Source organism: Lipotes vexillifer, unplaced genomic scaffold, assembly GCF_000442215.2.
Source record: "Lipotes vexillifer unplaced genomic scaffold, Lipotes_vexillifer_v1.1 scaffold134, whole genome shotgun sequence".
Classification (NCBI taxonomy): domain Eukaryota; kingdom Metazoa; phylum Chordata; class Mammalia; order Artiodactyla; family Lipotidae; genus Lipotes; species Lipotes vexillifer.
In genome coordinates, this window is record NW_006787464.1 from 3,025,555 (window position 1) to 3,051,023 (window position 25,469).

General features: G+C 36.9%; 1 protein-coding gene across 1 annotated transcript in view; it reads left to right on the forward strand.

Moving 5' to 3' along the window:
• Positions 1–356: 356 nt before the first annotated feature.
• Positions 357–25,469, forward strand: part of IL23R (interleukin 23 receptor) — a 54,168-nt gene continuing 29,055 nt past the window's right edge. Inside the window, exons 1-5 of the mRNA XM_007460100.1 lie at positions 357–412; positions 1,485–1,587; positions 4,502–4,798; positions 11,335–11,458; positions 22,653–22,813. Coding sequence (XP_007460162.1) covers positions 1,518–1,587; positions 4,502–4,798; positions 11,335–11,458; positions 22,653–22,813 — 652 coding nt within the window. The 5' untranslated portion in view covers positions 357–412; positions 1,485–1,517. The remainder of the gene's footprint in view (positions 413–1,484; positions 1,588–4,501; positions 4,799–11,334; positions 11,459–22,652; positions 22,814–25,469) is intronic.

The window sequence follows — 25,469 nt, forward strand, 5'->3', positions numbered from 1 at the left end:
TTAAGAAATGGGTTTATAATGGATATCAATGTTGGTTGTAAATGAAAACTAAGCATCATATCTCTGGTGTCAGAGATTTTGATAGATAAAGCATATATATGTGTTCTACTTCTTGGATGAGACAGATTATTTTAAATTAAGATGAGGAAAAAAAAGTACTGACAAAGCAGTTCACTTTCAGTAATCTGGGTTTTCCCAAATAGTGACATAAGAGCCAGTCATTTTGAATTGGACGGTTTGAGTTCCTCTTTGAGAATCTGAAATGTAGGTCGGCGCTTTGCTGACATTTCCATTTACCTCATCACTGAAAACCTGAAGTGATCGTTGACAGGCAGGCAGTGAGGAAAGAAGATGTGACACAGGCGACAGCCTGGCTCTGAAGTGGAATTATGTGCTTCAAACACGTTGAAAGGTAAAGAGACAACGGTCATCTAAATACTCCAAAAACAGCTATATTTTCTTTTGGAAATACATGGGCCAAGTTGTCTTCTCTTATAAGTTCTTGTGGCATTTCATACAGTGGTTACTGATGGAAGTTGAATCTGTAATGCTGTCTATCACATCACTTTAAATAATATTATTGCATATATTCTATTAGGTGAGTAGTTAACTCCTAACTAGGAACATTTTAGGGCTTGTTTTGCCTATTATTTATAAAGTGAAGACCTACTATTGTTAACAAATTAGGAAAGGGATCCTTATATTCATAAGTCACGGGGACCCCAGTTTTTAAAAGTGTTATCAGATATCTTGTGCTATTTGATGAGTCATGAGTTTTGTTGTTTTATATGAAAGGCTCAGATTTTACTAAAGAGATAAAAATAACTGAATAATGTTGATTATTGAATAATTTATTCAATAATGTAGGTAACTGATTAACTGAATAATGTAACTCCAGTTGTAAACTCATGGCAATGTTGTTTGGAATTTCTATAAGGTATTTCTTTTGAACTCTCTACAGATAAAAGGGCTTTCTGTAGATTTAACTGGTGATAGCACATAAGCCTTTGTCTCACTTTCTCTTTCTTCATTTTGAATGCTTTTTTTTCTGGAAGTTCTGACATTTTTGGCTTTTCCTGAGTTTTATGTATCAAAGACTAATATTTCTGGAGCTTGGTCAGGAAAAGCACTGAGCATCAGCGGTTAGAGCAGAAAGAGATTTCTGATGAGAGAGACAAGATTAGGAGGAATTATATTTTATCAAGGGTCAAAATGTCCTACTAAGGTAATTCATAGTGATTTGGGGAGGGTATAAAATTCCATACTTTTGCTTTACTCCTCCACCTGTATTCTACCTCCTCGCACTCCAGTAACTTCTTTGCTCTGTTTACCTCCCCCTTCCTTCCTTCCTTCCTTCCTTTTATTCTTCCTAATTAAAGATTCTCATCAAAAACAACTGTTAGAAAAAAATGTTATGCCTTTTAGTATGTTATTGTTATTTTATTAAAATATTACAATTTAAACATTTTTCATCTTTTTTCTAGAGGGCGACAAAGAGCTTTTTCCTGCTTTCGGTCATGAATCAGGTCACAATTCAATGGGACGTGGCAATAGCTCTTTACATATTCTTCAATTGGTGTCATGGAGGTACAGTGTTTTGAGTACTTATTGCTATTTTTTATTCAAATAAAATATATATTGAGTGTTTATTATGTTCATGGCATTATGCTAGGATATCTGAAGAATAAAAACTTATTATATTCAAAAAAATTATATGCACACAAAATTATGTGGAATGAAATAAAGTCCACCTCCCTACTAATGCAGGATTCATTTATCAAGCATCCTAACAGACAGACGTCTAATTCTTATACCAACATTTCCATGAAGGAGCTTATTATTTTGAGTTGGCATATTCTATCTTTGAACATTTTTAACTTATACGATAACTCATCAAACATTTCAACTTAATTCAATTCCACAAACCATTTATTGATGGTTACTGTGTGTCAGGTGCTGTGCTAAGCCTTGTATTCCTTTGTGCAGTAGTATTATGTGCTCTTATTATTCCTATTTTGTAATTCACACAAACATCTGGCATTATGACAAAGGCATACACAGATTTTAGGAGTCCAGGAGGGAGATCATCAGAAGTTCAGGCAGGGCAGCCATCAGCATTTGAGAGTTTCTGCATAGCATCCTGGGCAGGTGACAGGGATTCATTTACTAGGAGATAAGCAACACCAAGGCAGGGTTCTAGACCTTGAAGGAAGCTTTGCAAATCATGCAAGTTACTCAGAAGAGTGACAAAAGCAAAACTGTCTTCTGTAGGTTGGGACACATTATATTAGAGATACAGAAGTAGCCCCACCTTGAGAACTAGAATCCTTCCAGCAGGATATTGGACACTTCCAGAGTCAGACCAACAGCTATCCAAGAAGATTTAGTAAAAATAAGACACCAGCTACTTTTTCCAGCTTCTGGAAATATGCAGATGATAAGTAGGACTTCTGTTTATATATCCAAGTGATTAATATAAAGCATAGAGAAATAAGACAAGCCCGTGTCATGTGGCATTAGAGACCTACCAGCTGTCCATTAAAAATTATTTTATATAATATTGTTCAATCTGCTATGAATATTTTTAATATCATCCAGACCATCTTTTCCACGTTTTCTACTAGAACAATATTTTACCCCTTTTTAACAGCTTTGCTGAATAAAAAAATATACTATGTTTAGCATTCCTCTGACCAATCTAAAAAGAAGAAATTAATGTTTTATATGACTTATTTTAACATATTAAAAAGAGAAATTGACAATTTTTTGTATGACTTATTCTTATATAATCCATGTTGATTCCTGCTGATTACTGATTTTTTTCTATGTACTGAAAAATGATCAACTTACTAATTCATTCTTGAATGTTGTGAAGCTCAGTGGTCCAGTGTTTCTGGGGTTCTTCTTTATTCCACTTTTGAAAACCAGGAGAATATTTGTCCAAATCTGAAGTCTTCTGACATTTTTGATATTTTCTGTGTATTTTCAAACACACTACTCGCAATGGTTTCATGAAAGTATTCACAGATTTTTTAAGGTGCTCAAGATGCAGTTTGTCTGAACTTGAATTGTTGAACTTATTTAAAGCAGTCAGATGCTTTCTTATAACTTCTTTCCATGTCTTTGCCTTCAATTCCCTATTGATAATGATGGAATTATTTTTATCATTACCTCAACATTTAAATATTTATAACTTATATGTAAATGTTCATTACATAAATGGCCATATTCAATTATGTTTATATTATAAAAAAATTTAATTCTTTTTAAAAAATTAATTAATTAATTAATTAATTAATTTACTTTTGGCTGCATTGGTCGTTGCAGTCTGTGGGCTTCTCATTGTGGTGGTTTCTCTTATTGTGGAGCATGGGCTCTAGGCACGTGGGCTTCAGTAGTTGTGGCACGTGGGCTCAGTAGCTGTGGCTTGCAGGCTCCAGAGCTCAGGCTCAGCAGTTGTGGTGCATGGGCTCAGTTGCTCCGCGGCATGTGGGATCTTCCCAGACCAGGGCTTGAACCCGTGTCCCCTGCATTGGCAGGCGGATTCTTAACCACTGCGCCACCAGGGAAGCCCAAAAAATTTAATTCTTTAAGCTTTGAATTCCAAAGATAAGAACTTTTAAAAATCAAATACTGACCTTTAATTATCACTATTTTGATAAGGTTTTAAGATATTCTGATACAGGTATTTCCAGAAAAAGCCTACAATAAATTTTCCTTGATGTGAATTTAATTTAATTGATATTGCATTGCATTGTCATTCAAGTTTATGAAAATGACTTTATTGTCTTTTGGTTATAAAAATAATATGTTATATAATTTTTAAAACACAGAAATATACAATAAAAAATTAACACACAGAGATTATCATTGTTAATATCTTAGTGTATTTCTTTTTAATTCATTCATCGAGTTATTTTTAACATTGAGCCTCCATTAAATATGTTGTTTTGAAACTTGCTTTTCAACTTAAAAATGATGAATTTTAAGTGGCTGTCAAGCAATAAATTTTTGCAGTTAGTAATTAGTACTGATTTTACTCATTAAACTCATAGTTTTCTGTTAAAAGTAGCCTTTATCAAGTGAAAGTGAAAGTAGCTGGTGAAAGAGTGTAAGATTGAGTAGCTGGTGAATGGGGTTTGGATTCTGCAGTGCCAATTCTTATTCCTAATGTTACCTTTGAAAAATGAGGTAGACTCAAAAAGTCTCAGTCCTTACCTTTAAAATAGGAGAGCTAATCATATTTGCTCTTTAGACAGCTAGAGAAACTTAAAGGCTGAAAGCTGACTCTAGTCTTGTGTCATGCTGCCAAACATCAATAGAACACGGTAAAAACACACTTTGATAAACTAAACAAATGATACTCTGAGTCCTAAAACTCTTTTCCAATGGAAAGTATTCAGTTAATCGAAAAAAATTTTAAATGCAATAGCACATTCTTCTCAATCTCTGGTTTTAATGCTTTACATGGAATTTTTAATTTTATCTATTTGTTTTCCAGGAATTACAAATATAAACTGCTCTGGACGCATCTGGGTAGAACCAGCCACAATTTTTAAGATGGGTATGAATATCTCTATATATTGCCAAGCAGCAATTAAGAACTGCCAACCAAGGAAACTTTATTTTTATAAAAATGGCATCAAAGAAAGATTTCAAATCACAAGAATTAATAAAACAACGGCTCGCCTTTGGTATAACAACTTTCGGGAGCCACAGGCCTCTCTGTACTGTACTGCTGAATGTCCTGGATATTTTCAAGAGACACTGATATGTGGAAAAGACATTTCTTCTGGATGTAAGTGTTGAGGTGCATTCAAAATCCAAATGAAAGTCAGTCTAACAATTAACTGGTAATTACCAATCTTGTCTAAAAATAGAGGCAAATTAATATAGTTCACTTCTTGTATTAGTTTAATGTAGGAGTTGCAAATTCAAATGTCTCCAGGGGCCAGGCTGGTGAAATGTGTGAGTTAAGGAGGCTGGTGGGATCCGTGCAGAGAGGAAAGCACAGAGATGGTCTACTGGGCTCAGCCACTGCCCAGCTTCAGCATCTATGAGGGCCCAGTATCCCTAGATCTTTGGACACTTCAAAAGAAGTGTAAATTTTCAATGTGAACTCTACAAACTTTAAATGTTTGTATGCCAATGCATTCAAAAAATAATTTTTCAACACTAGTCTGGCCAAACACAGCATATGTGAAGGGCAGCATCCTCAGATTTTCACTGTTGCTCTTCTCATCTGTTTTTTGCTTAATATTGTTATCCAAACTATTCAATAATATCAACCTTGAAGCAGATCCCATTGAAAAATTTTGAGGCTAAGATTTAGGAAGGAAAAAAACATTTGCAACAATAGCTTTGTGTCCCTGCTATACTTCTTACCAGCTGTGTGACCTCGGGCAAGTTGCTTAACTACTCTGAGCCTCAATTCCATGTCTGTAAAATGAGGCTAATTATATTGGCTATGGTAAGCATCAAATTTCAGTAATTTATTTGAAAGCATATTATACACTTTAAACTACAACATTAAGGTGCCTAAACCCTTTTAAATGCATCCTTTTGATAAAACATGGGGAGATACTGATACAATTCCCTGCTCCTAATGTCACTGTCCCAATTGTGAATAATTGTGCTTGTTATTATAATTATTAAGAAAAAATTAATTAAGTTAATTTTTTAAATATTTGGTAAGTTCAATTTGTGTTCATGGTATTCTGAAGGTGTTTAAGTTACTACAGTAATATGGGCTGGCTTGTATAATTATATACTTAACTCTTGGTTCTACTATTATGAAGGAAAAATCAGTAAGTTCAGCACGGTTTTAACCCAGAGGTTCATTCCCTACAGCATCTGGGCCCATTTTCAGTGAAAGATAGAGGGCTTTAGGTCTTTGTCATGCTCCCTTTCTCCATACTTTTGAGAATCAAATCTGAGTTCTTCCTCATCTCCAGTCCTCAGCTAGACAGAGCAAGCCCACCTGGCCACCTCCACCTGCCCCTTGAGGGGATGTCTGAGAAGCAGGAGGCTTCCTTGTTCTCAAGTAAGGCTATCATCCTGCTGGGCTCCTGATCTCTGTGATTTTCAAGAGAGAAGAGCCGTGGGAAGTGGTAGAGGTGAACTAAGGAAGGAAATTAGTAGGTTTTGGAGTCAAAGAAAAAATTTATGCCTTAAAATAATACTAACATGCTAAACTTGCCCTAAATTGTAGGAATTGAAACCACAAGTAGACATCTTATCTGATGTCTAAGGACTTCTTAGCTTGTCCACATCCTCAGGAAACAGAAATAACCCTTCATGCTTAAATACTTTCCTATTTATTCTTTGGGGGTGTGGTGGGGTGTTGAGAGAGTAACTTTGAAATGAGTAACTTTCACAGTTGTGTGGGAAGGTTAGTTTTTAATTAAAGCCAGAGTAAGAAAGGAGGCAAAAGAAGTACGCCTCCTTCCCTCTGTTGCAGTTTGGGTGACAGGTTATTGCCAGCCGCTCTCCTTGTGTTGCCTGAGGCCCTCTGCCCTCAAACACAACCACCAGGCGATGTTTAGGGTCAGGAAATGGCCTTTTCTCCCCTTCTAGGACAACATATTAGAAGCACTTATACTTTTTGCTGATGGCTGCTTAGAAAGAACATCACCCTTTCCACTTATTTACTTTGTGAGTTGGAACTTCTTACATAGACCTCTGGTTATGAGCGTGAAATTGTAACTGCCATGTAAGGGTGTACTCAAACCCCTGGATTCAAGAAACCCTGTGTCCTCGGGCTCTGCACTCTTAGCAAACTGAACTTTCTATTTAAGTAGGTCAAGCAAAGGTTTTTGAGGGGTTTTGTGGTATTCTAGAAATCACATTGCTTTCACTGGATCACTTTGATTACAGGATATTCATCCTGTGAGCTTTACTGTGTCAGCTTATCATCACTGTTCTGAACCAAATGATTATGTGTATTTTTTTAAACTGGAGACAAATCATAAAAGACAAAGAGAAGATAAATGAGTCGTTGCTATTCCTAAAAAGATATCTAAACATATTAAAAAGGTTCTGTACCTTAATGTGTAATTTGTGAAATACAAACTATTATCATCACAGTTTTCATTTTTAGCCATAATCTTAAAAATTTCCTAGATTCTTATCTGTGATTAAATGCATGCATATTACGAAAAGTATTCTATCAGAGTCACACCAATCACGGGATAAAATACTATAAGATGTCTTTATTCATTTAAAAACACCAGATTAAACTATTCATGAAAGTCATATTTCCACATAATCATTTATTTAAAAGTTTAAATATCTTTGACTTAAATTTTAACCATCTTTGATCTCTACTTGTCATCATGTTATCCAGTAGAAGGCACTGAATATTCATCTTTAACATTGCCACTAAGTCTCATTAGTGACACAATAGGCTGGTCTGAGTGCTCCTTAGGTAAGGAATTATGGAGTGATCTTTGCCAGAAGTATTGACTTTCTTTTCATTTTAAATTCTTCTCATTGTCATTTTATTAATCAAGCCAATCAAGTCATGAAATAAACTTTACTAAGTGGTTGGTATGCACCAAAAATGTGTTAAACGATAGAAATTCAGAGAAGAGGGGATCACAGTGCCTTCAAGAAGCTCTCAGTAGAAAATGATACTTGGCTAAACTTTGAATTAACAAGAAACCTGGCCTGTGAATAGTGAGGGACCCAATGATAGGGGAGAGGGGCAATTAGTAGGAAAGAGCAGAGTGTTTTCTGCTATCTGGCTGTACAGAAGGTTTTTATCGACAGACATTTAATAACCTGGCAATGAGATCTAAAAACAATTCGGTCTTATTCTTATAACCATATTCACTTTCCCTTCTTTACATAGCTTCACATTAACAAATAGTGTGTATATTTGCATGTGTGTTTATAAGCTATTTGGTCTTTTGCAAAGTTAATTAGTTACCAGACACTTCAGAGAGAATGCTGTGGAATAACATAGCCCAAAAGACTGACAGCTGTCTTTTAGGATGGCCAAATCAGTGATACTCTGTCTGAAACCAGAGGGAAAAAATAACTTCAGCACAGATCACTGAGGGACCCCAACTCAATCAATATACAAAATGATTTAAATTTATGTTTCCACAGCTACCTCCTTCAAGCCTCAAAGAAAACTTAAAGATTTCTTTTATCCTTACATGGAGTCCAGTTTCTCCCCATTGTAACTTGATACTACAACTCACCAAAATATTCTAAATCATTTTAGTGTGTTCTTACTGTTTGAAAACACGTTTTTTTTTTGTTTTTTTGTTTTTTTTCTGAGAAGGCCAAGTTAAAGTTTTATTTTTATTTTTATTTTTTTAACATCTTTATCGGAGTATAATTGCTTTACAGTGGTGTGTTAGTTTCTGTTTTATAACAAAGTAAATCAGCTATACATATACATATATCCCCATATCTCCTCAAAAATATGTTTTTTAATTGTAAAATCAAATTGCGTTCATGTAGAAAGTTTTTAAAATTTTGGACTAACAAAAAAGAAATACTCATCATTTCTATAATCCCATAATCTCACTACTAACAGTCTCCCTCTTTAATAATTTGGAATATGTCTTTCAAGTTTCAGTCTTTTTCTCTCTTTCCCCTTCTCTATCTCTCTGTTTGTCTCTCAAATGAGACTACTATACTATTTTTTTCATTTTATCATATGGCCAGTACTTACTTAATTAAACATATTTCTAGTGCCTTCCAAAGGCCATATACTTAAACTGTGTTCTATAACTTTGTTTTTGGATGTATTTTAGGAGTGTATTTTGGGGTGTTAAGGTGGTCTCCAATTCTTCCATTATTAGGAACAACACTTTAAGAGGCAAACCCTTTTTAGCCAAATATTTTTGTATATCTATGAACATTTCAATAAGGTTGCATTCCTAGATTTAAAATTGCTGGGTCACAAGATATTACTCCCACTTTTAAAGATTGTGATATGTAAAGTGCTCTCCATAAAGGTTGTATCAATTTGCATTCCCACCAGCAGTGTGTTAGAGGATTTCCCTGAGTTCATTCCAATACTGTGGATTAACATTTTTCAAAATCCTTGCCAATTTGATAGATCTAAATGACATCTATTATTGGTTTAATTTGCAATGAGGATAAATTTTTCATATATTTATTTCTTCTTTTATAAGTAGTATTCTTGGTAGATGATTTACAGGTGAAGTGCAAGAACATATTTGTATTTAAGATAAAGCTTTGGGTATAACTTCAGGTGCATAAATGTCTGTATTTTTATTCTTTCTGAGCCCCCATCCTTTCCTTTTTTTTTTTTTGTGGTATGCGGGCCTCTCACTGCTGTGGCATCTCCCGTTGCGGAGCACAGGCTCCGGACGCGCAGGCTCAGCGGCCATGGCTCATGGGCCCAGCCGCTCTGCGGCATGTGGGATCCCCAGGGAAGCCCTCCTTTTTTTTTTAGTGGGAAAGAATTATCATTTTCTTTTTTTTTTCTTTTTCCTTTTTTTTGGGGGGGCGCACAGTGAGGCATGTGGGATCTTAGTTCCCCAAGCAGGGATCGAACCCACGCCCCCTGAAGTGGAAGTGTGGAGTCTTAACCACTGGACTGCCAGGGAAATCCCTCTTGTCATTTTTTGAGTCGTCAAGTTTCCCAGGCAGTATTGCAAATGTAGGCACAAGCTGAGAGAGCCACACCTGAAAAGTGAGCATATGGTAAACACTCAGTATTTCCATACTTCTTTTTCTATCTTGATTCTTGGTAATTTATTATTGGATGATGCATCTGAAATTCCAGATGCAGTTCTACAGTTGCTGGGGTTTCATAGGCTTCAGAGGCTCCAAGGGCTCAAACAATGTCATTAGAACTCTCTCATCTTTTCTCATTTCTTGGGTTTTGTTTTCCCCTGTGTTGGCTTCATTCTTAAATAGACTGTTTCACTATGACAGCAAGATGGCCATCAACAACTCACAGTTCACATGTTACTCAGATAGCAGTTTCAGCGGGGAGAAGCACCTCTTTTACAATGGCTCCAGAAGAAGATCCTTGAATAACTCTGATTGGTTCATCTTGAGTCATGTGTTCATTCCCAAGGGAAATACTCTGATTAGTCAGCCTAGGTCAAGGGTACACTTCTGTGTGATTGGCAGCCCTTGGCATAGGGGTGGAGGTTGGGAGTGAGGGAGATGTCAATTCTCAAAGAGAAAGATGGTAGCAGACAAAAACTAACAATATTCCCCATAATAGGGCCACTCGGAGAAAGAGTTCAAGGCATGGGAGAAGGGAAAAAGAGAGAGAAACTAGAAACAGAATTCTGTGAATGCCAACATTTTTTAATCTTTTTTTAAATTGTAGTAAAATGTACCATTTTAACTATTGTTAAGTGCACAGTTCTGTGGCATTAAGCATATTGTACATTCACATCACTGTGTAACCATCACCACCATCCATTCCCAGAACGTTTTTCATCTTGCAAATCCAAAACTCTGTACCCACTGAACAACAGCTCCCCATCTCCCCCATCTCCCCAGACACCATCGTTCTATTTTCAGTCTCTGTGTGTTTGACTGTTCTAGATACCTCCTATAAGTGGAATCATATAGTGTTTGCACTTCCATGTCTGGCTTATTTTACTTAGCATAATGTCCTCAAGGTTCATCCATGTTGTAGCATGTCAGAATTCCCTTTCTTTTAAAGGCTCAGTAATACTCCATTGTATATATGAACACCAAACTTTTAAAGTGGGTAGTGGAATAGGTGCTGGAGAAATAGATACTTGCCAGAGTAGAAGAAAAACACCATGGAGAACCCTTTCACAAGAGCCAAAAGGCAGAGAGGTTTCAAGGTGGGAGTGACCAAAATAGTAAATGCTGCAGAGGTCAAGCTCAATGATGACTTCACAGAAATCATGAGATTTGTGGATTAGAAAGTCACGATGACCTAAACAACAGTGGTTCTGGTGGAATTGCGGGTCTGAATCTTGATTGTTTGGGGTCCAAGTGTAAATGGGAGTTGAGGAAAAAGACCAGTATAATGGACTTTAAAAAAAAAAAAAGCTATTATGAAAAGGAGAAAGATACGTTGGCAGCTGAGGGGAGACAATTTGGAGAGGAATTTTCTTCTTGGATGGGAGGAACTTGATCACCTTAGTATCCCCAAAGGAGGGGAGAATATAGTAAAGTATATGGAGGAAAGTAGCAATGTTTGAGGGCAAAGTGGGTTGCAAGGTGAGCTGGTAGGGATGGAATGGGGGAGGTGCTGTGTACCAATTGGCCTGGTTTTCCAAATAAAATGGAAAGTGTATCAACTAACTATAAAAAACTTTACGTTTCTATGCTCCTAAGTGATATATTTTGTTGCAGATCCACCAGATGTCCCTGACAAAGTAACCTGTGTCATTTATGAATATTCAGGCAACATGACTTGCACCTGGAACCCTGGGAAGCCCACCTACATAGACACCAAGTATGTGCTGTACGTGCAGAGGTAGGTTCCCTTCTAACAGTCTAACCTGAGCAATTCCACTCCAGTCCAGCCCATGCTGTGCCTCCAGCAGAGAGCCAAGAAATCAACTTTAAATATTAAATGCATCCTTTTTATCACCAACTCCCTAATTACGATCGAGGAAGCTACCAAAACCCTTTTCAGGCCATTAATATTTTCACTCTGTGGGACAATGTGTTCCATAATCTTTCTACTCATTGGAGGTAATTGGGGGCAAGGGCCTAATGGGATACAGCACAGCACAGTTTTAAAAGGATCTTTGCTCAAATCCCAGCTCCATCCTCCTTCTAGGGTTTAGGCAATTTTAATCTCTCCAAATTGCCATTTCTTTATCTTTAAAATGGGTTTAAAAATAAAACCTAATGCACAGGGTAATTTTAATTATTTAAGTGGAATTTGGCTTTTTAAGTGTGTATCACTGTGCCAGGTCCATAGTCAGCACTACATTCATGAAAGCTATTAGTTATTAATAATGACCCCCAAATCTTAAATTTGGTGTCTGTGTAGGCTGACCATCTTCCCTGGTTTGCCTGAGACTAAGGGAGCTATCAGAACACAGGACTTTCAATTTTAAAACTGAAAGTAATAATTGAATGAAAATAATAATTTTCTAATTGGAGTTGAGGAGGGCTTTGTGGAAATGCTCTTTTGTTACGTTCTAACAATAACCAGACTTCAGGAGCCAGACAACCATGCAGCCAAAATCTCTTAAGTTTTATGCTTAAAGACAAATAATTGATCATAAAAGTTATATTACTTCATACTAAATTAAATTGGGAGAAATGTATCTTTAGTTTCTGCTATTCAGAAACTGCAAAATAGGAAAAGGTTGATGTGAAAAAAATCTTTTCCTTCCTGAATGTACATAGTTCAAATGTTTCACTGTTAGAGCAGTTCCTCAGAGCTACTGAGGCTGTCTCCTGGGCTATAGTCCTCAGTTTGGCTTGAATAAAACTCTTTTCTATCCCTTAAAAAAAAAATGTTTCACTGTTACATCTAAACTATATCCACGTATGTCAGTCTGTGTTGGACTCCTTTGCTAGTGTTAAAGATAGAAATAATACCATTAATTTGGGGGAAAAAATTGTGGGCAAACTGGGCTACGTTGGTCACCCCATCCTTGTTTTGTTTCATTTATTTATTTTTTTTAAAGAGTGTCTTTAGTTTTGTACAATTGATGCTTGAAAAACGCAGGGGTTGGGGTGCTGACCCCTTCGTGTAACTTTTGACTCCCTCAAAATTTAGCTACTAATAGTCAACTGTTGACCAGAAACCTTACTGATAACATAAACAGTTGATTGACATATTTTGTATGTTATATGTACTATATACTGTATTCTTACAATAAAGTAAGCTAGAGAAAAGAATATGTTATTAAGAAAATCATAAGGAAGAGAAAATACACTTATAATACTGTACTGTATTTCTTGATACTGTAAGTTAATGTTGTCTGTTTACAAGATTAATCATCTCTTACTACTAACATCAAAAATGAAAAGATCATGTGAAAAAGAAATTCATGTTTATTTACAGGTGTCACAATTCATGCATTGATAGGGAAGAAGCAGCAATATGATTGCTTTATAATAGCCTAGTATAACTGATATGATTGCTTCATAGTAGCCTAGCCTATACACTAATGAATGAATCATTATAAAATTTTTATGGCATACAATATTGCAGTCATATTCATAATACAGCATTGGAAACTCTGTTACATTTTTTAAAAAAAACACTTACCTGTGATGATAGGCCGATACGCAGTTTCTCTGATTAGGAACAACAGGCATACTGTATGGTAATGTAATTCTTTGAAAGCAAAGTCACAGAACAGTAAGAAAGTAACACATCATTAATTTTATATTAAATATCACTCACTTTATGCCTATGTAAGGATAGACAAGTATCTACTAGCATCTACAAATATTTTATGCATTTATGACATACCTAAGTTTTTCTTAATTTTTTGATATCTCTAGGCTATGCAGTTCATCTGTGAGTTTTTTCAAATTGTCGCAAGTCTCCTAAAATTTTTCCAATATATTTATTGAAAATAATCCACCTGTAAGTGGACCTGCACAGTTCAAACCCATCTTGTTCAAGGGTCAACTGTATTTGAAGTACACGTTTCCTCTAGTGATTCTCAAAAGTTTCACAAACTACTTTTTCTTTTATACTTAAAAAAAAAAATTATTGGACTCCTACTGTTTGCCAAGCACTGGGCCAAAAGCTTTATATGTGCTACCTCATTTAATCCCCTATACAACCTTGTGTGGTACATATGATTATTTTTCCGATTTTTGTAGACAGGTGACTGAGGCTTAGCTAGGTTAGGTGATGCATCCAGGGCCACGCAGCTATGAGAGGGAGAGGTGGGATTTGAATCTGGGGTGGCCTGACTGCTTTCTTCCTAGTTTAGTCTTTTCTGCTGAAGTGGTGTGGGAACCCAGATCACAGGGTATATCTGAGAGATGCTATCCAGATCTCATGATTATGGGAAAGAATAACCTTTCAACCTTGCTCTCTCTCTCCATCTGTTAGGTACTCAGAATAACTTTGATTAAGTGAAACATAAAAACTAACACCTCTATGTTCAAGACATTTTGGGTAAAAACTAGACAGATTTTATGAATACATTGCTAAGCCTGGGGTTACTGGCTACATGTCATGGGTAAGAAACTCACATCTTTCACTAAGTAGAGGTATGGTCAGGTAGCAAAGGGATGATGGAAACACTGAGATCAGTGATGGGTTGTGTTGTCAAATATATAATATACTAAGCACTGTGCTCCATACTTCATGTGCCTTACATCTTCAATCCTCAGCTTAACCTTGAGCAGTAACTATTAGAATTGTCCCCTTTACAGAGCTTATGTTACTTCCCCTTAGACATAAGGGAGCCAGGATTCTAACAGGTGTCCAAGACTTAACCAATCCTCCTTGCCTCTGGGATAAAGTGGTCCCCTCGAGATGAAAAGAGTCCATGAGGACAAGAATCTCATTAGAGTCTCATTTCACATTTAGGAATGTGAAAATGAGGGCAGTATGGGAGCAAACACCACAGTTTAAGCTCAAAGAAAAGTTAGATAGTGCCAGATTGACAGAGAATGCCTAGGCTTTGCTATCTCCTGCAACTTTTACTATCTCATGGGCCCACTGATCTTGATTAGTTGGTTAATTCTTTTTCTTTTAATATAACAGCTTTATTGAGTATAATTCACATACCATACAATTCACCTTATTTAAAGTGTACAATTCAACGATTTTAGTATATTCAAAGAGTTGTGCAACCATCACCACAATATTAGCACATTTTCTTCATGCCAGAAAGAAACCCCATCTCCATTAGCAGTTACTCCCCATCTCCCCTCAACCCTCCCAGCCCGAGGCATCCTCTGTGCATTTGTCTACTCGGGACATTTTATATAAAAGGAATCATACAATTTGTGGTTTTTCATGACTAGATTCTTTCACTTAGTGTAAGGTTTTCAAGGTTCATCCATGGTGTAGCATGTATCAGTACTTCCTTGCTTTTTATGGCTGACTAATGTTCCATTATTGTATGAATATATCACATGTATCCATTCATTAGTTGATGGACATTTGGGTGGTTTCCATTTTGGGAGCTACTATGAATAATGCTCTACTAACATTCATGTACAAGATTATGTATAGACATATGTTTTCATTTTGCTTGAGCATATATCGATACTTAGGAATAGAATTGCTTGGTCATATGGTAACTCAGTTTAAACTTTTGAGGAACTGCCATACTGCTTTTTTTAATTGAACTATAGTTGATTTACAATATTATGTTAGTTTCAGGTGTACAACATAATGATTCAATATTTTTATAGGACATATTCCCTTTAAAGTTATTGCAAAATAATGGCTGTGTTTCCCAGTGCTGTACAATATATTTTTGCTGCTTATTTATTTTATAAATAATAGTTTGTATCTCCTAATCTCATACACCTATCTTGCCCCCCCACACACACTAGTAACCACTAGTTTGTTTTCTATATCTGTGAGTCTGTTTCTGTTTTGTTACATACATCTGTTTTATTTTTTAGATTCCACATATAAGTGATAACAGAGTGTTTGTCTTTCTCTGACTTATTTCACTAAGCATAATACTCTCTAGGTCCATCCATGTCGTTACAAATGGCATAGTTTCATTCTTTTTTGTGTCTGAGTAATATTCCATTGTATATATATATATATATATACCACATCTTCTTTGTCCATTCATCTGTTGATGGATACTTAGGTTGCTTCCATATCTTGGCTATTGTAAATAATGCTGTTATGAACATTGGGATGCATGTCTCTTTTTGAATTAGTGTTTTCATTTTCTTCCGATATATACTCAGCAGTGGAATTGATGGATCATATGGTAGTTCTATTTTTAGTTTTTTGAGGAACCTCCATACTGTTCTCCATAGTGGCTGCACCAATTTTCAATCCCATCAACAGTGTACTAGGGTTTCCTTTTCTCCACATCCTTGCCAACATTTGTTATTTGTAGACTTTTTGATAATAACAATTCTGACACGTGTGAGGTGGTATCTCATTGTTTTGTTCTGTTTTGTTTTGGCCATGCCACACATCTTGTGGGATCTTAGTTCCCCGACCAGGGACTGAACCCAGGCCCTCGGCAATGAGAGCGCGTAGTCCTAACAACTGGACCGCCAGGGCCCCTCTCATTGTTGTTTTAATTTGCATTTCTCTAATGATTAGCAATGTTGAGCATTTTTTCATGTGCCTGTTGGCTACCCCTAATTTCCTATTTAGTATCATAAAAATGTTCTCCTAATATTTTATAAGATTATTATATATCTCTTTTAAAAGCCATTAATGCATTAACAATTATATGCCTAAATTATTTACATATGGTTTTTGAAGGACACATCTTCTTTATCAAGTGAGGAATACTTGCAGTAGTTATGAATACTGAAATTGTTCTCAGTACCCAAAAAGCCACTTTGAAAGCCTTAAGAATAGATTTATCAAAGAGCAAACTGTCAGAAATATCCATTGGAAAGAGCGCAGGCTTTAGAGTTTTATGTTTGAATTCCAGTTCTGAGGCTTATCATTTAGATGTCTTTTATGGTACAAATATCTGAAAACCCAAGTGCAGTGACTTAAACAGACAAGGCCATAGTGGTAGGTAGTATGGAGCTAGCATGTTAATTCAATGACACCCCAAGGAACCAGGCTCTTTCCACTTTTCTCCTCTGCAGCCTTTAGTGTGTTGGCCTTAATCCTCAGATGCTACACATCCAGGCTTCTCATCCAAGTTTCAGGAAGGAAAGAGGTGAAGGGAAAAGGATATTCTCCCATGGACTTCCACTTGCATCTCATTGGCCAGAGTTGAGTTACATGTCTACTCTGTCAGGTTGGCAACCTCAGAGAGGGGTGTTATGGGTGGAGTTCAGTACTGTCATCTAATAGTATCTGCCACAATTGCTAGCTGAGGGATCTTGGTAAATTTGTTTAGCTTTGCTAAGCCTCAGCCTCCTGAGAAATGAGTATAAGTAATACCATACTGAGTGTTATAAAACTTACAAGAAAGCAAATTATAAGAAAAGGCTCACAAATAGGAAATGCTTAGAAACTGACAAAAAGGTGATGTTAGAATATTAGAATATTAGGGTGAAACTCAAGGCTGGCTCTCTAGACTTGTTTGATTTGTTCCAAAATCAAAACCTGACGGATTTGGGAGACAAGATTAATGTAAAGCCATAAAAAGTGATCACTTACAGGATATTATAAACAATAACTTTATTTACATTATTTTCAAGTAACTAATTTTGGACAGATGACTATCTAGAAAGATTGTTAAATGTGCTCTAATAAGACTAATTTTCTAGCTGTTGTACATATGTCAGTAGTAAAGTCACTCATTTATTCAAACTAGAAATGTAAACCCAATGTGGGCAAGAATTTTTGTTTTATTCACTGCTATATTGCTTGAGCCCAGGATGAGGCCTGGCTCATAGTAAGCGCTCAATTAAACACTTGTTGAGTGATTATTCTGATAACTAGAAATAAACATTTCCTGCATCCTCCCTTCACAGTCTAGTTAACTAATAATGCTACAAGGTCCTATATATTAAAAAAACTTTTCTTACTGTCTTTTCTGAAACCAAGAGCGAATTATAGCCAAACTCAGGCAAACCTAACCCAAATTCTGACTTGAGTCCAGATTAATGGAATTTTATCATTTTTTTAAAAACTTTATCATATGTTATCATAAAAGATGTGAAGGGTTACCATAAAAACAAATGTTCTCCTCTAGCAAATTCAAAGAATGAGCTCCTATAAGCACAGACAAATTGGAAAAGAAAATAAACATCTGTTTGTCTTACAATTAATTAAAAATGCACCCATGAGTTGAGAAAAATTAGAGAAATCCATTTTTCTAACTTATGGTTAAGAAGGCCTTTCCCCCTAGGAAAAAGGTGAGTTATAATGAATTTTGTGGTTGAATTGGTATCAGATTTAAAAAGCCTTTTCTAGATCCTGGGTTCTCAGGGTATTTTCCACTTGGGCAGATAGGTAGAGATCAGCATTTGCAAGGTTTCACTTCCAACTCATGTGGTTCTGTTTTCCAGTAAAATCACATATAGAGAGAGGCATTTCACCTCAGCCCACCCACTTGTTTCCACAGTGGCAGAAAGATGGCATTCCCTCTATGGCAGCATAGAAGTCATCAGGGTCACCGTCTGGTGTTGGATTAAAGTTGTAAAGTAGAGGAATTGTGTCTGTGTTGCTTCAAGAGTCTTCTTTCTCCCCAGAACCTTTGTGGTGACCCCACCAGCAGAGCTGCATGTCCATTCACATACACTCCTCAACCCCTTTGTATTTTGCTATGTACCAGTGGGTGGTGATAGAAAAAAAAAAAAAAAAAAAAGAATCTCTGCTAATAAATATCTACTTACTGTTGTCCCATTACGCTCAACAGCTTCATGTAAATACGTTCTTTCTTTACCTTGGATACTCTTGCAATGTCTGGCACAGTACCTTCTACTCAATAAATAACTTGTTGAATGAAAATAAGTGCATGATGGCCCTTCATTCTATTTTATTCAAGTCAATTTAACAAATATTTATTTAGTATTTCATGTCTTCTCGGAACTATGTTAAATGCTAGAAAATTTTTAAAAATATGCAACATGTCTGTGCATGACAAGTTTATAAACTGTTTAGAACAGCACCAATGGTAGAATTTTCAGGTACTATGAAAGACCAATAGGGTCTTTTAGATTTTTGTTGTTTTCTTAGATATTGTATTATTCTTATTATGTAACTGCTACACTTCCACTTTTTATTTATTTATTTATTTATTTATTGGCTGTGTTGGGTCTTCGTTTCTGTGCGAGGGCTTTCTCCAGTTGCAGCGAGTGGGGGCCACTCTTCATCGCGGTGCGTGGGACTCTTACTGTCGCGGCCTCTCCCGTTCCGGAGCACAGGCTCCAGACGCGCAGGCTCAGTAGTTGTGGCGCACGGGCCTAGTTGCTCCGCGGCATGTGGGATCTTCCCAGACCAGGGCTCGAACCCGTGTTCCTTGCATTGGCAGGCAGATTCTTAACCACTGCGCCACCAGGGAAGCCCAGGGTCTTTTAGTTTTAATGAGACCCCTAAAAACAACTGCCTACTCTTCTAGTTCATAAGGCCTGGTTGTTTTTGCCACATCTTCCTCTCCATATGCATACTCATTATAACCAGAGTTCTTAGATACAATTCCAAATATATTTGAGGCTGTGATGTTATATTTCTACTGAGTTCAATAACCAGTTCATATGTTAAAATCCATCTCCTCACCGATTCTGCACCAGTGCTTGGAGAGCTAATTGTGGCTAGGGACAAACACAAACTTACTGAGTGATATTACTTTATATTCATGACCACTCACCTCACCTGGGCCCAGGTAGCCACCCAGTAGTCCTACTACACTTCACTGGTCAAGTCACTCCCCCACTAACAGGGTAATTATTTCATTGCTCTTTCTCTCATCTCTGGTCTCTAACATCTTCTCCCCTTCCTCACTCTATTGATGACCTGCTTTCTATTTCACAGCCTCCCTCATCTGCTGACACACCGACATCTGTACCCACATACTTGGTCTTCCCTTCTACTACTGTGGATGAACTACCATTGCCCTGACGCCAGCTCTCCACTGTGTACTAGATCTTACCCTGCCTGCCTACTAGAGGACATTGCTCCAACAATACTCTCTTTCTTCTGTATCATCACCTTTTTTTATCTTTACTGGATCTCCTCATCAGCTTTCAAAGATGCTGTAGCATCTGCTCTCTTGAAAATACAACCCTCCCTTGGTCCTTGCCTTCCACTAATCTATTTCTCTGCTCCTTCTATGGCAAACTCCTCAAGAGCTGTTTGTACTTTCTGCCTCTACTTCCTCTCTTCTCATCGTCTCTTTAATCTAGTCAAGTTTTTGCCCTTCACCTCCAGGTCTTAGCAGTGTCACTAATGACTTCCCCATTGCCAGATGCAATGGTTTATTCTCAGTCCCCACCCTCCTTATCAGGAGGATTTACCATCAGGAACATTTAACTTAGCTTTTTACTTCCTTCTTTGGCTAGCTTTGGCTAGCTTTTGGCTTTTACTTCCTTCTTTACTTTCCTTCCTTCTTTGGCTTCCAGGACAGCACTGGTTCTCCCCCTACCTTCCTGGATGCTTTTGCTCAGTCTCTTTTGCAAATTCCCCTCTATTCCAGTAAAGTAATGGTGACCCAGAGCTCTATCCTAGGACCTCTTATTATCTCTATCTACATTCATTACCTAAAAGATCTCACCCAAATTTATGGTGTAAAACTCCCTAATCTATATCTCCAGTCCAGATATCTCTCCTGCAATGCAGCCATCATTTATCTAACATCTTACTCAATATTTCCTCTTAGATGTCCAAAAGGTATTTTCAAGCTAACACTTTCAAAACCAAATACCCAGTTTCCTTTCCCCAGACTCACATTCCCTATCTCAGTAAGTGGTAACACCATCCTTTGCAGTATTCAGGTAAAAATCATTGGAGTCCTCCTGGATTCCTCTCTAACACGCCCCCCATTCAACTGATCAGCAAAACCTGTTGGATCTGTCTTTAAAAAAATGACTTCTCACTGCCTGGTCCAAGCCATATCATCTCGCACCTGCATTAGTAAACTGGTGCTCTACCCTTCACCTTTGCCCTGCTACAGTCTATTATTCACAAGTAGTCAGAGTAATCCTTTTCACATGCACATCAGATGTCACTCCTCTGCTCAAAATCTCCCATTTCACTCAGAGATCAAAGGCAGCATCCTTCCATGGCCTTATGTGACCTTACAATTCCTTCTAAATCTACCACTCCTCTAGGACTCTCTGATATCATCTCATCCCTTTCCATCCCTCAGTCTACCAAGCCTCAATGACCTCCTTACTGTTCTTGAACAGGACAGGCAAGGTCCTGCCTCAGGGCCTTTGCATATCACCTAGAATGCTCCAAAGAGCCACAAGACCTGATTCTTCACTGCTCTAGTGTTACCTTCTCAGATGCTCAGATCTTCCCAATCTCCCTAAAAAAAAAAAAAAAAATACCCCCACACCTACTCCTAGCATTTCCTAACCTCCTTCTTTTCTCTTCTGAATGTTTATCACCACAAGACGTATTATATATGTATTTGTTTCCACCAGAATGTGTGCTCCACATAGGTTGGGACTTTAACTGTTTTGTTCACTGTGGTAGCCCCAGTGACTAAAGTAGTGATTGGAACATAGTGGGTGTTAAATAAATATTTGTTGAATGAATGATTAAATTAAAAAGTACTCTTCACCATTATCACCACAAATCAGCAGTGTTTATTAAAAATCTATTAACTACAACTAGGATTAGGTGCAATGGAAACTTCAGAAAAATATAAATCATGCTGACTCCTTCAACAAATAATCTGTTATGTATTAGTTAGCACAAGAAAAACAGAAATAGAAGTAAGAAATTTAAAAAACTTTGTAACAGGGCTTCCCTGGTGGCACAGTGGTTGAGAGTCATCCTGCCGATGCAGGGGACACGGGTTCGTGCCCCAGTCTGGGAGGATCCCACGTTCCGCGGAGCGGCTGGGTCCGTGAGCCATGGCTGCTGAGCCTGCGCATCTGGAGCCTGTGCTCTGCAACGGGAGAGGCCACAACAGTGAGAGGCCCGCGTACTGCAAACAAAACAAAAACAAAAACTTTGTAACATACAGTTGCATGCAAAAATTGTCCTAAAGTATATAGTCAGTCATTACAATTAGATTCTTCATCTAAAATAGTGCTTTGTGGTCTAGGTGCTGATATGAGGGGTAGACTTTAAAAGAAGAATTAAATTGCTTAGTAGCTATGGTTAATGTCGGTTTGAGAATACATTTCCATTTTGACTTGTGGTCTCAATACGTGTGATAAAGGAATTAGCCACAAACCAATTAACAACACGTATGTGGTTTTCTCTAACTGGAAAATATTCAAAGATGCCCTACTTACTACTTACACATAGTTGCCATTCTCTTATTTTCACATTTGAATACTTATTTACCATGAAGTTAGCATTCCTTATTAGAAAGCCCTTGCATGGAACCCCTGTGCAATGCTCCTTCTCAGAGGGAGCTCATTTACTTCAAGCCACATCCACAGCTGCCCTTCCCAAAGAGGTACAGTAGGCACAGTACCCAGGGCTCGCCATACTTTCAGGAGTCTACGGGATGTTTAATTGCATTTAAAATCACAGGAAAAAATGAACCATTAGGTCAAAGAAAATGGTTTAATATGTGATATTAATATAGTTGCTTTTATATCAGCAGCTGTGAAACATAATCTATATGAATGTGTGTGTGTGTGTGTGTGTGTGTGTGTGTGTGTGTGTGTATAAACATAAACATACCTACACACATATAAACTTTTTTATGTTAATGGAAGAAGGGGTCTATGAAGGCAAAAGTGCTTAGGGCCCATGGAAGTCATACTGTGGCACTGGATGGTCTTGACTTTGTTTTAAAAAATTCTAAAAGTGAAACCAATTCTGGTTCATTTTTAAGTAAAAGGTTGCCTTCAGAAAGCTGGCTAAAAAGATAGCATCAAAAAATTTGAGGAATAATTAATTCAAACCAACATAACTGGTGATCATAATCTTTTTTTTTTTTAAGTTTAGAGACAGAAGAAGAGCAAGAGTATCTCACTTCAAGTTATGTTAACATCTCCACTGATTCACTGCCAGGTGGCAAGAAGTATTTGGTCTGGGTCCAAGCTTCAAATGTACTGGGCACGGAGAAGTCAAAACAAGTGCAAATTCACCTGGACGATATAGGTAAAGAAAAAGAAATTCTGTAATGGCTTTACAAATAAACAACTAATTTGTTCTGACCTAATCAAATGAAGCTGAGATCTGAAAAGGGTTTCCCTAAAGTTCCTGAAGATCATGATACAGAAAACAAGAATTACCCATAAGCCACTGCCTGAGGCAAGCCAAAGATAAGTAAGGCTGCCATTGTGTTGTATATTCTTCCAGTCTTATTTCTACATGGGGTATGTCTTTTCACAATATTTACTGAGAACTTCTTATGTTTAACCATAAGGGCTAGGGAGAATGAGAGAGACAAGGAAGATACTTCCTGTCCTAAATATCTTGCAATCTACTGGGAAGAGGGAAAGAAATAAGGATTATAATAAAATGTGATGAGTCTTACGTTGTGAGAAGAGCAGCATACTAAAGCATTCACTGCTAAAGCATTCACATACTAAAGTATGCACTGTTTTGGAAGTTATGTTTTTGTTTGATTTTGTTTGAAAAGTTCTACAAAAAACATAGAAAATTGTGAAGAATTATGTAGACATCTCTATGTACACCAGCCAGATTCAACAAAAGTTAACATTTTTTGCTTCAGGTATTTTAGAACTTGCCTTTTTAAAAAATAATAATATAGAATACCTATTTCTATTAATTTAATCTATAATCTTATTTTTAATTAATATCTTTAATTAGTCCCTTATTATTTTTCTCAATTTTTCACCATCATAAACTACACTGCCATGGACAACCTTTTGGCTGAATTTTTGCATAGTAGTTGTTTTTTTCCTTAAGATAACTTCCAAAAAGTGGTTGCCCTTGAGCCTTTTACAACTATATCCTAGTCCTAAAGCCAGAGTACAGCCAAAGAGCACCAAGTGTGAATCACCTTCTCTCTGGGGATTCTAGTGCCAATTATTCCTGTTTTTATTATTAAAGATGATTTCAGTAGCTAACATTTATGGCACACTTTCTTCAGTGCTAACTGCTTTTACATACATTATCTTACTTAACCCTCAAAACAGTCCTATTTTGTAGAAGAGATTACAATTTACACACGAGGAAACCAAGGCTAGGTGGCATTAGAAGTTGAGTTTGCAGAGCTAGGAAGCCTCTAGTTCTAGTATCCTCAACTCTTATCCTCAGTCTTTATTTAAAGCACACTGCAATGTGTCTGACAACTTTCCTACTGATTAATGTTCTAGGGGATGTGACACCTCTTGGGGCACAACACAGGTATCCTTTGGGGACTACTGGCATCTTCTATTGGAACTAATATCTCAACTAAACTGAACTATCTCAACTAATAAGATTGGTCTAAAAATCTGTCCTTATGCTATGAATATTGGCTTTGAAAACAAACACTGCTGACTACGGTGATGAATAGTAACTCCATTGTACTGTATATTCTTGGAGTTATAGTTCTCCACATTTTTGTAAGTTTACATTTTGAGGTAGGATATAGCCATAACATGCCCTTATCTTAAAACACGTTCCCCTCAATGGATTAATGATGTTTAAAGGCTATCGTGTTCAGTATCATTTTGGCAGTATCATTTTTAGGAACTAGATTATTACTATTAGTCTTACTGCTATTATTACCATTGTTATCTTATTATGATCTTAGTGTCATTGCATCCATTTATTGAACACCTATAGTGTTCCAGACAATTAACATGCAAATCGCATTTAATTCTGAAAACAATCATGCCCATGCATGCATGTGCCCATTTTATAGATGAAGAAAGAGATAAAATAATTTGCTCAAAGCACATAGCTAGGAAGGAGGAGAGCCAGATGTCATCTCAGACTTGCCTACTTGCTGTAGTTAACCAACACCCCTAGGTTATTAACGGATGAACTATATTCATTTGTGGCACTTTAAGAATGAGACATTGCAAGTTAGATATATGAACTGTTCTATGAAACTGAAGACAGAGGACTCTCCTGGGAGCAATTCCCACATAACGGCTATGGAATTGGGCTGAATTAATAGTGCAGTAACACTGCCAAGATGACATGTGAGAGGAATGCTTAAACTTCTCTTACAGAGAAATAAGAGAATAACGGAAAATGCAGTCCCTTCTGGCTGCCATTTTGAACATCAGTTCTCCCCACTGAATAATTATAAGTAAATACATGTTGTTAGAAAGACACCAAAGAACTACAATATGGTTCTCTATTTCAATATAAGTGGAAACTAAAGATATGGCATCTACGATGGAATTGACGGGTTTTTTAAAAAATGTAAGATCTAATGGGAATGTATGAAACCAAAGCAATGAGAGCGAAAATTCAACATTCTGAGTCTTGTGTAACAAACTAATGTTCAAGTACATATTACATAGCATGTTTTTATTTGAAAAATATAAGCTCATTCAAACCTAAACCATCATATCTCTATCGCATTGATCTGCTCTGTGCTAAGACTCTATCTTAAACCCAACTTACTGTTCCATCTGCGTTTCTCATAGGACTAAGCAGACTTTTGCTTCCTCCCCAGAATATTTCTTTCTGCAAAAGGGTCTCGGAATGCTTGTGCTGTTACGTCTGTGGCAGGTCACACTCAGAGGTGGGAGACAGGAGGGGTTAGGTAATTTGTAGCCTTGAGGGTGCTTAAATGGTCCCAAGTGGTTTCAGAGCCCTGGAGATCCACGTCCCTGACTCTAGAAATCTC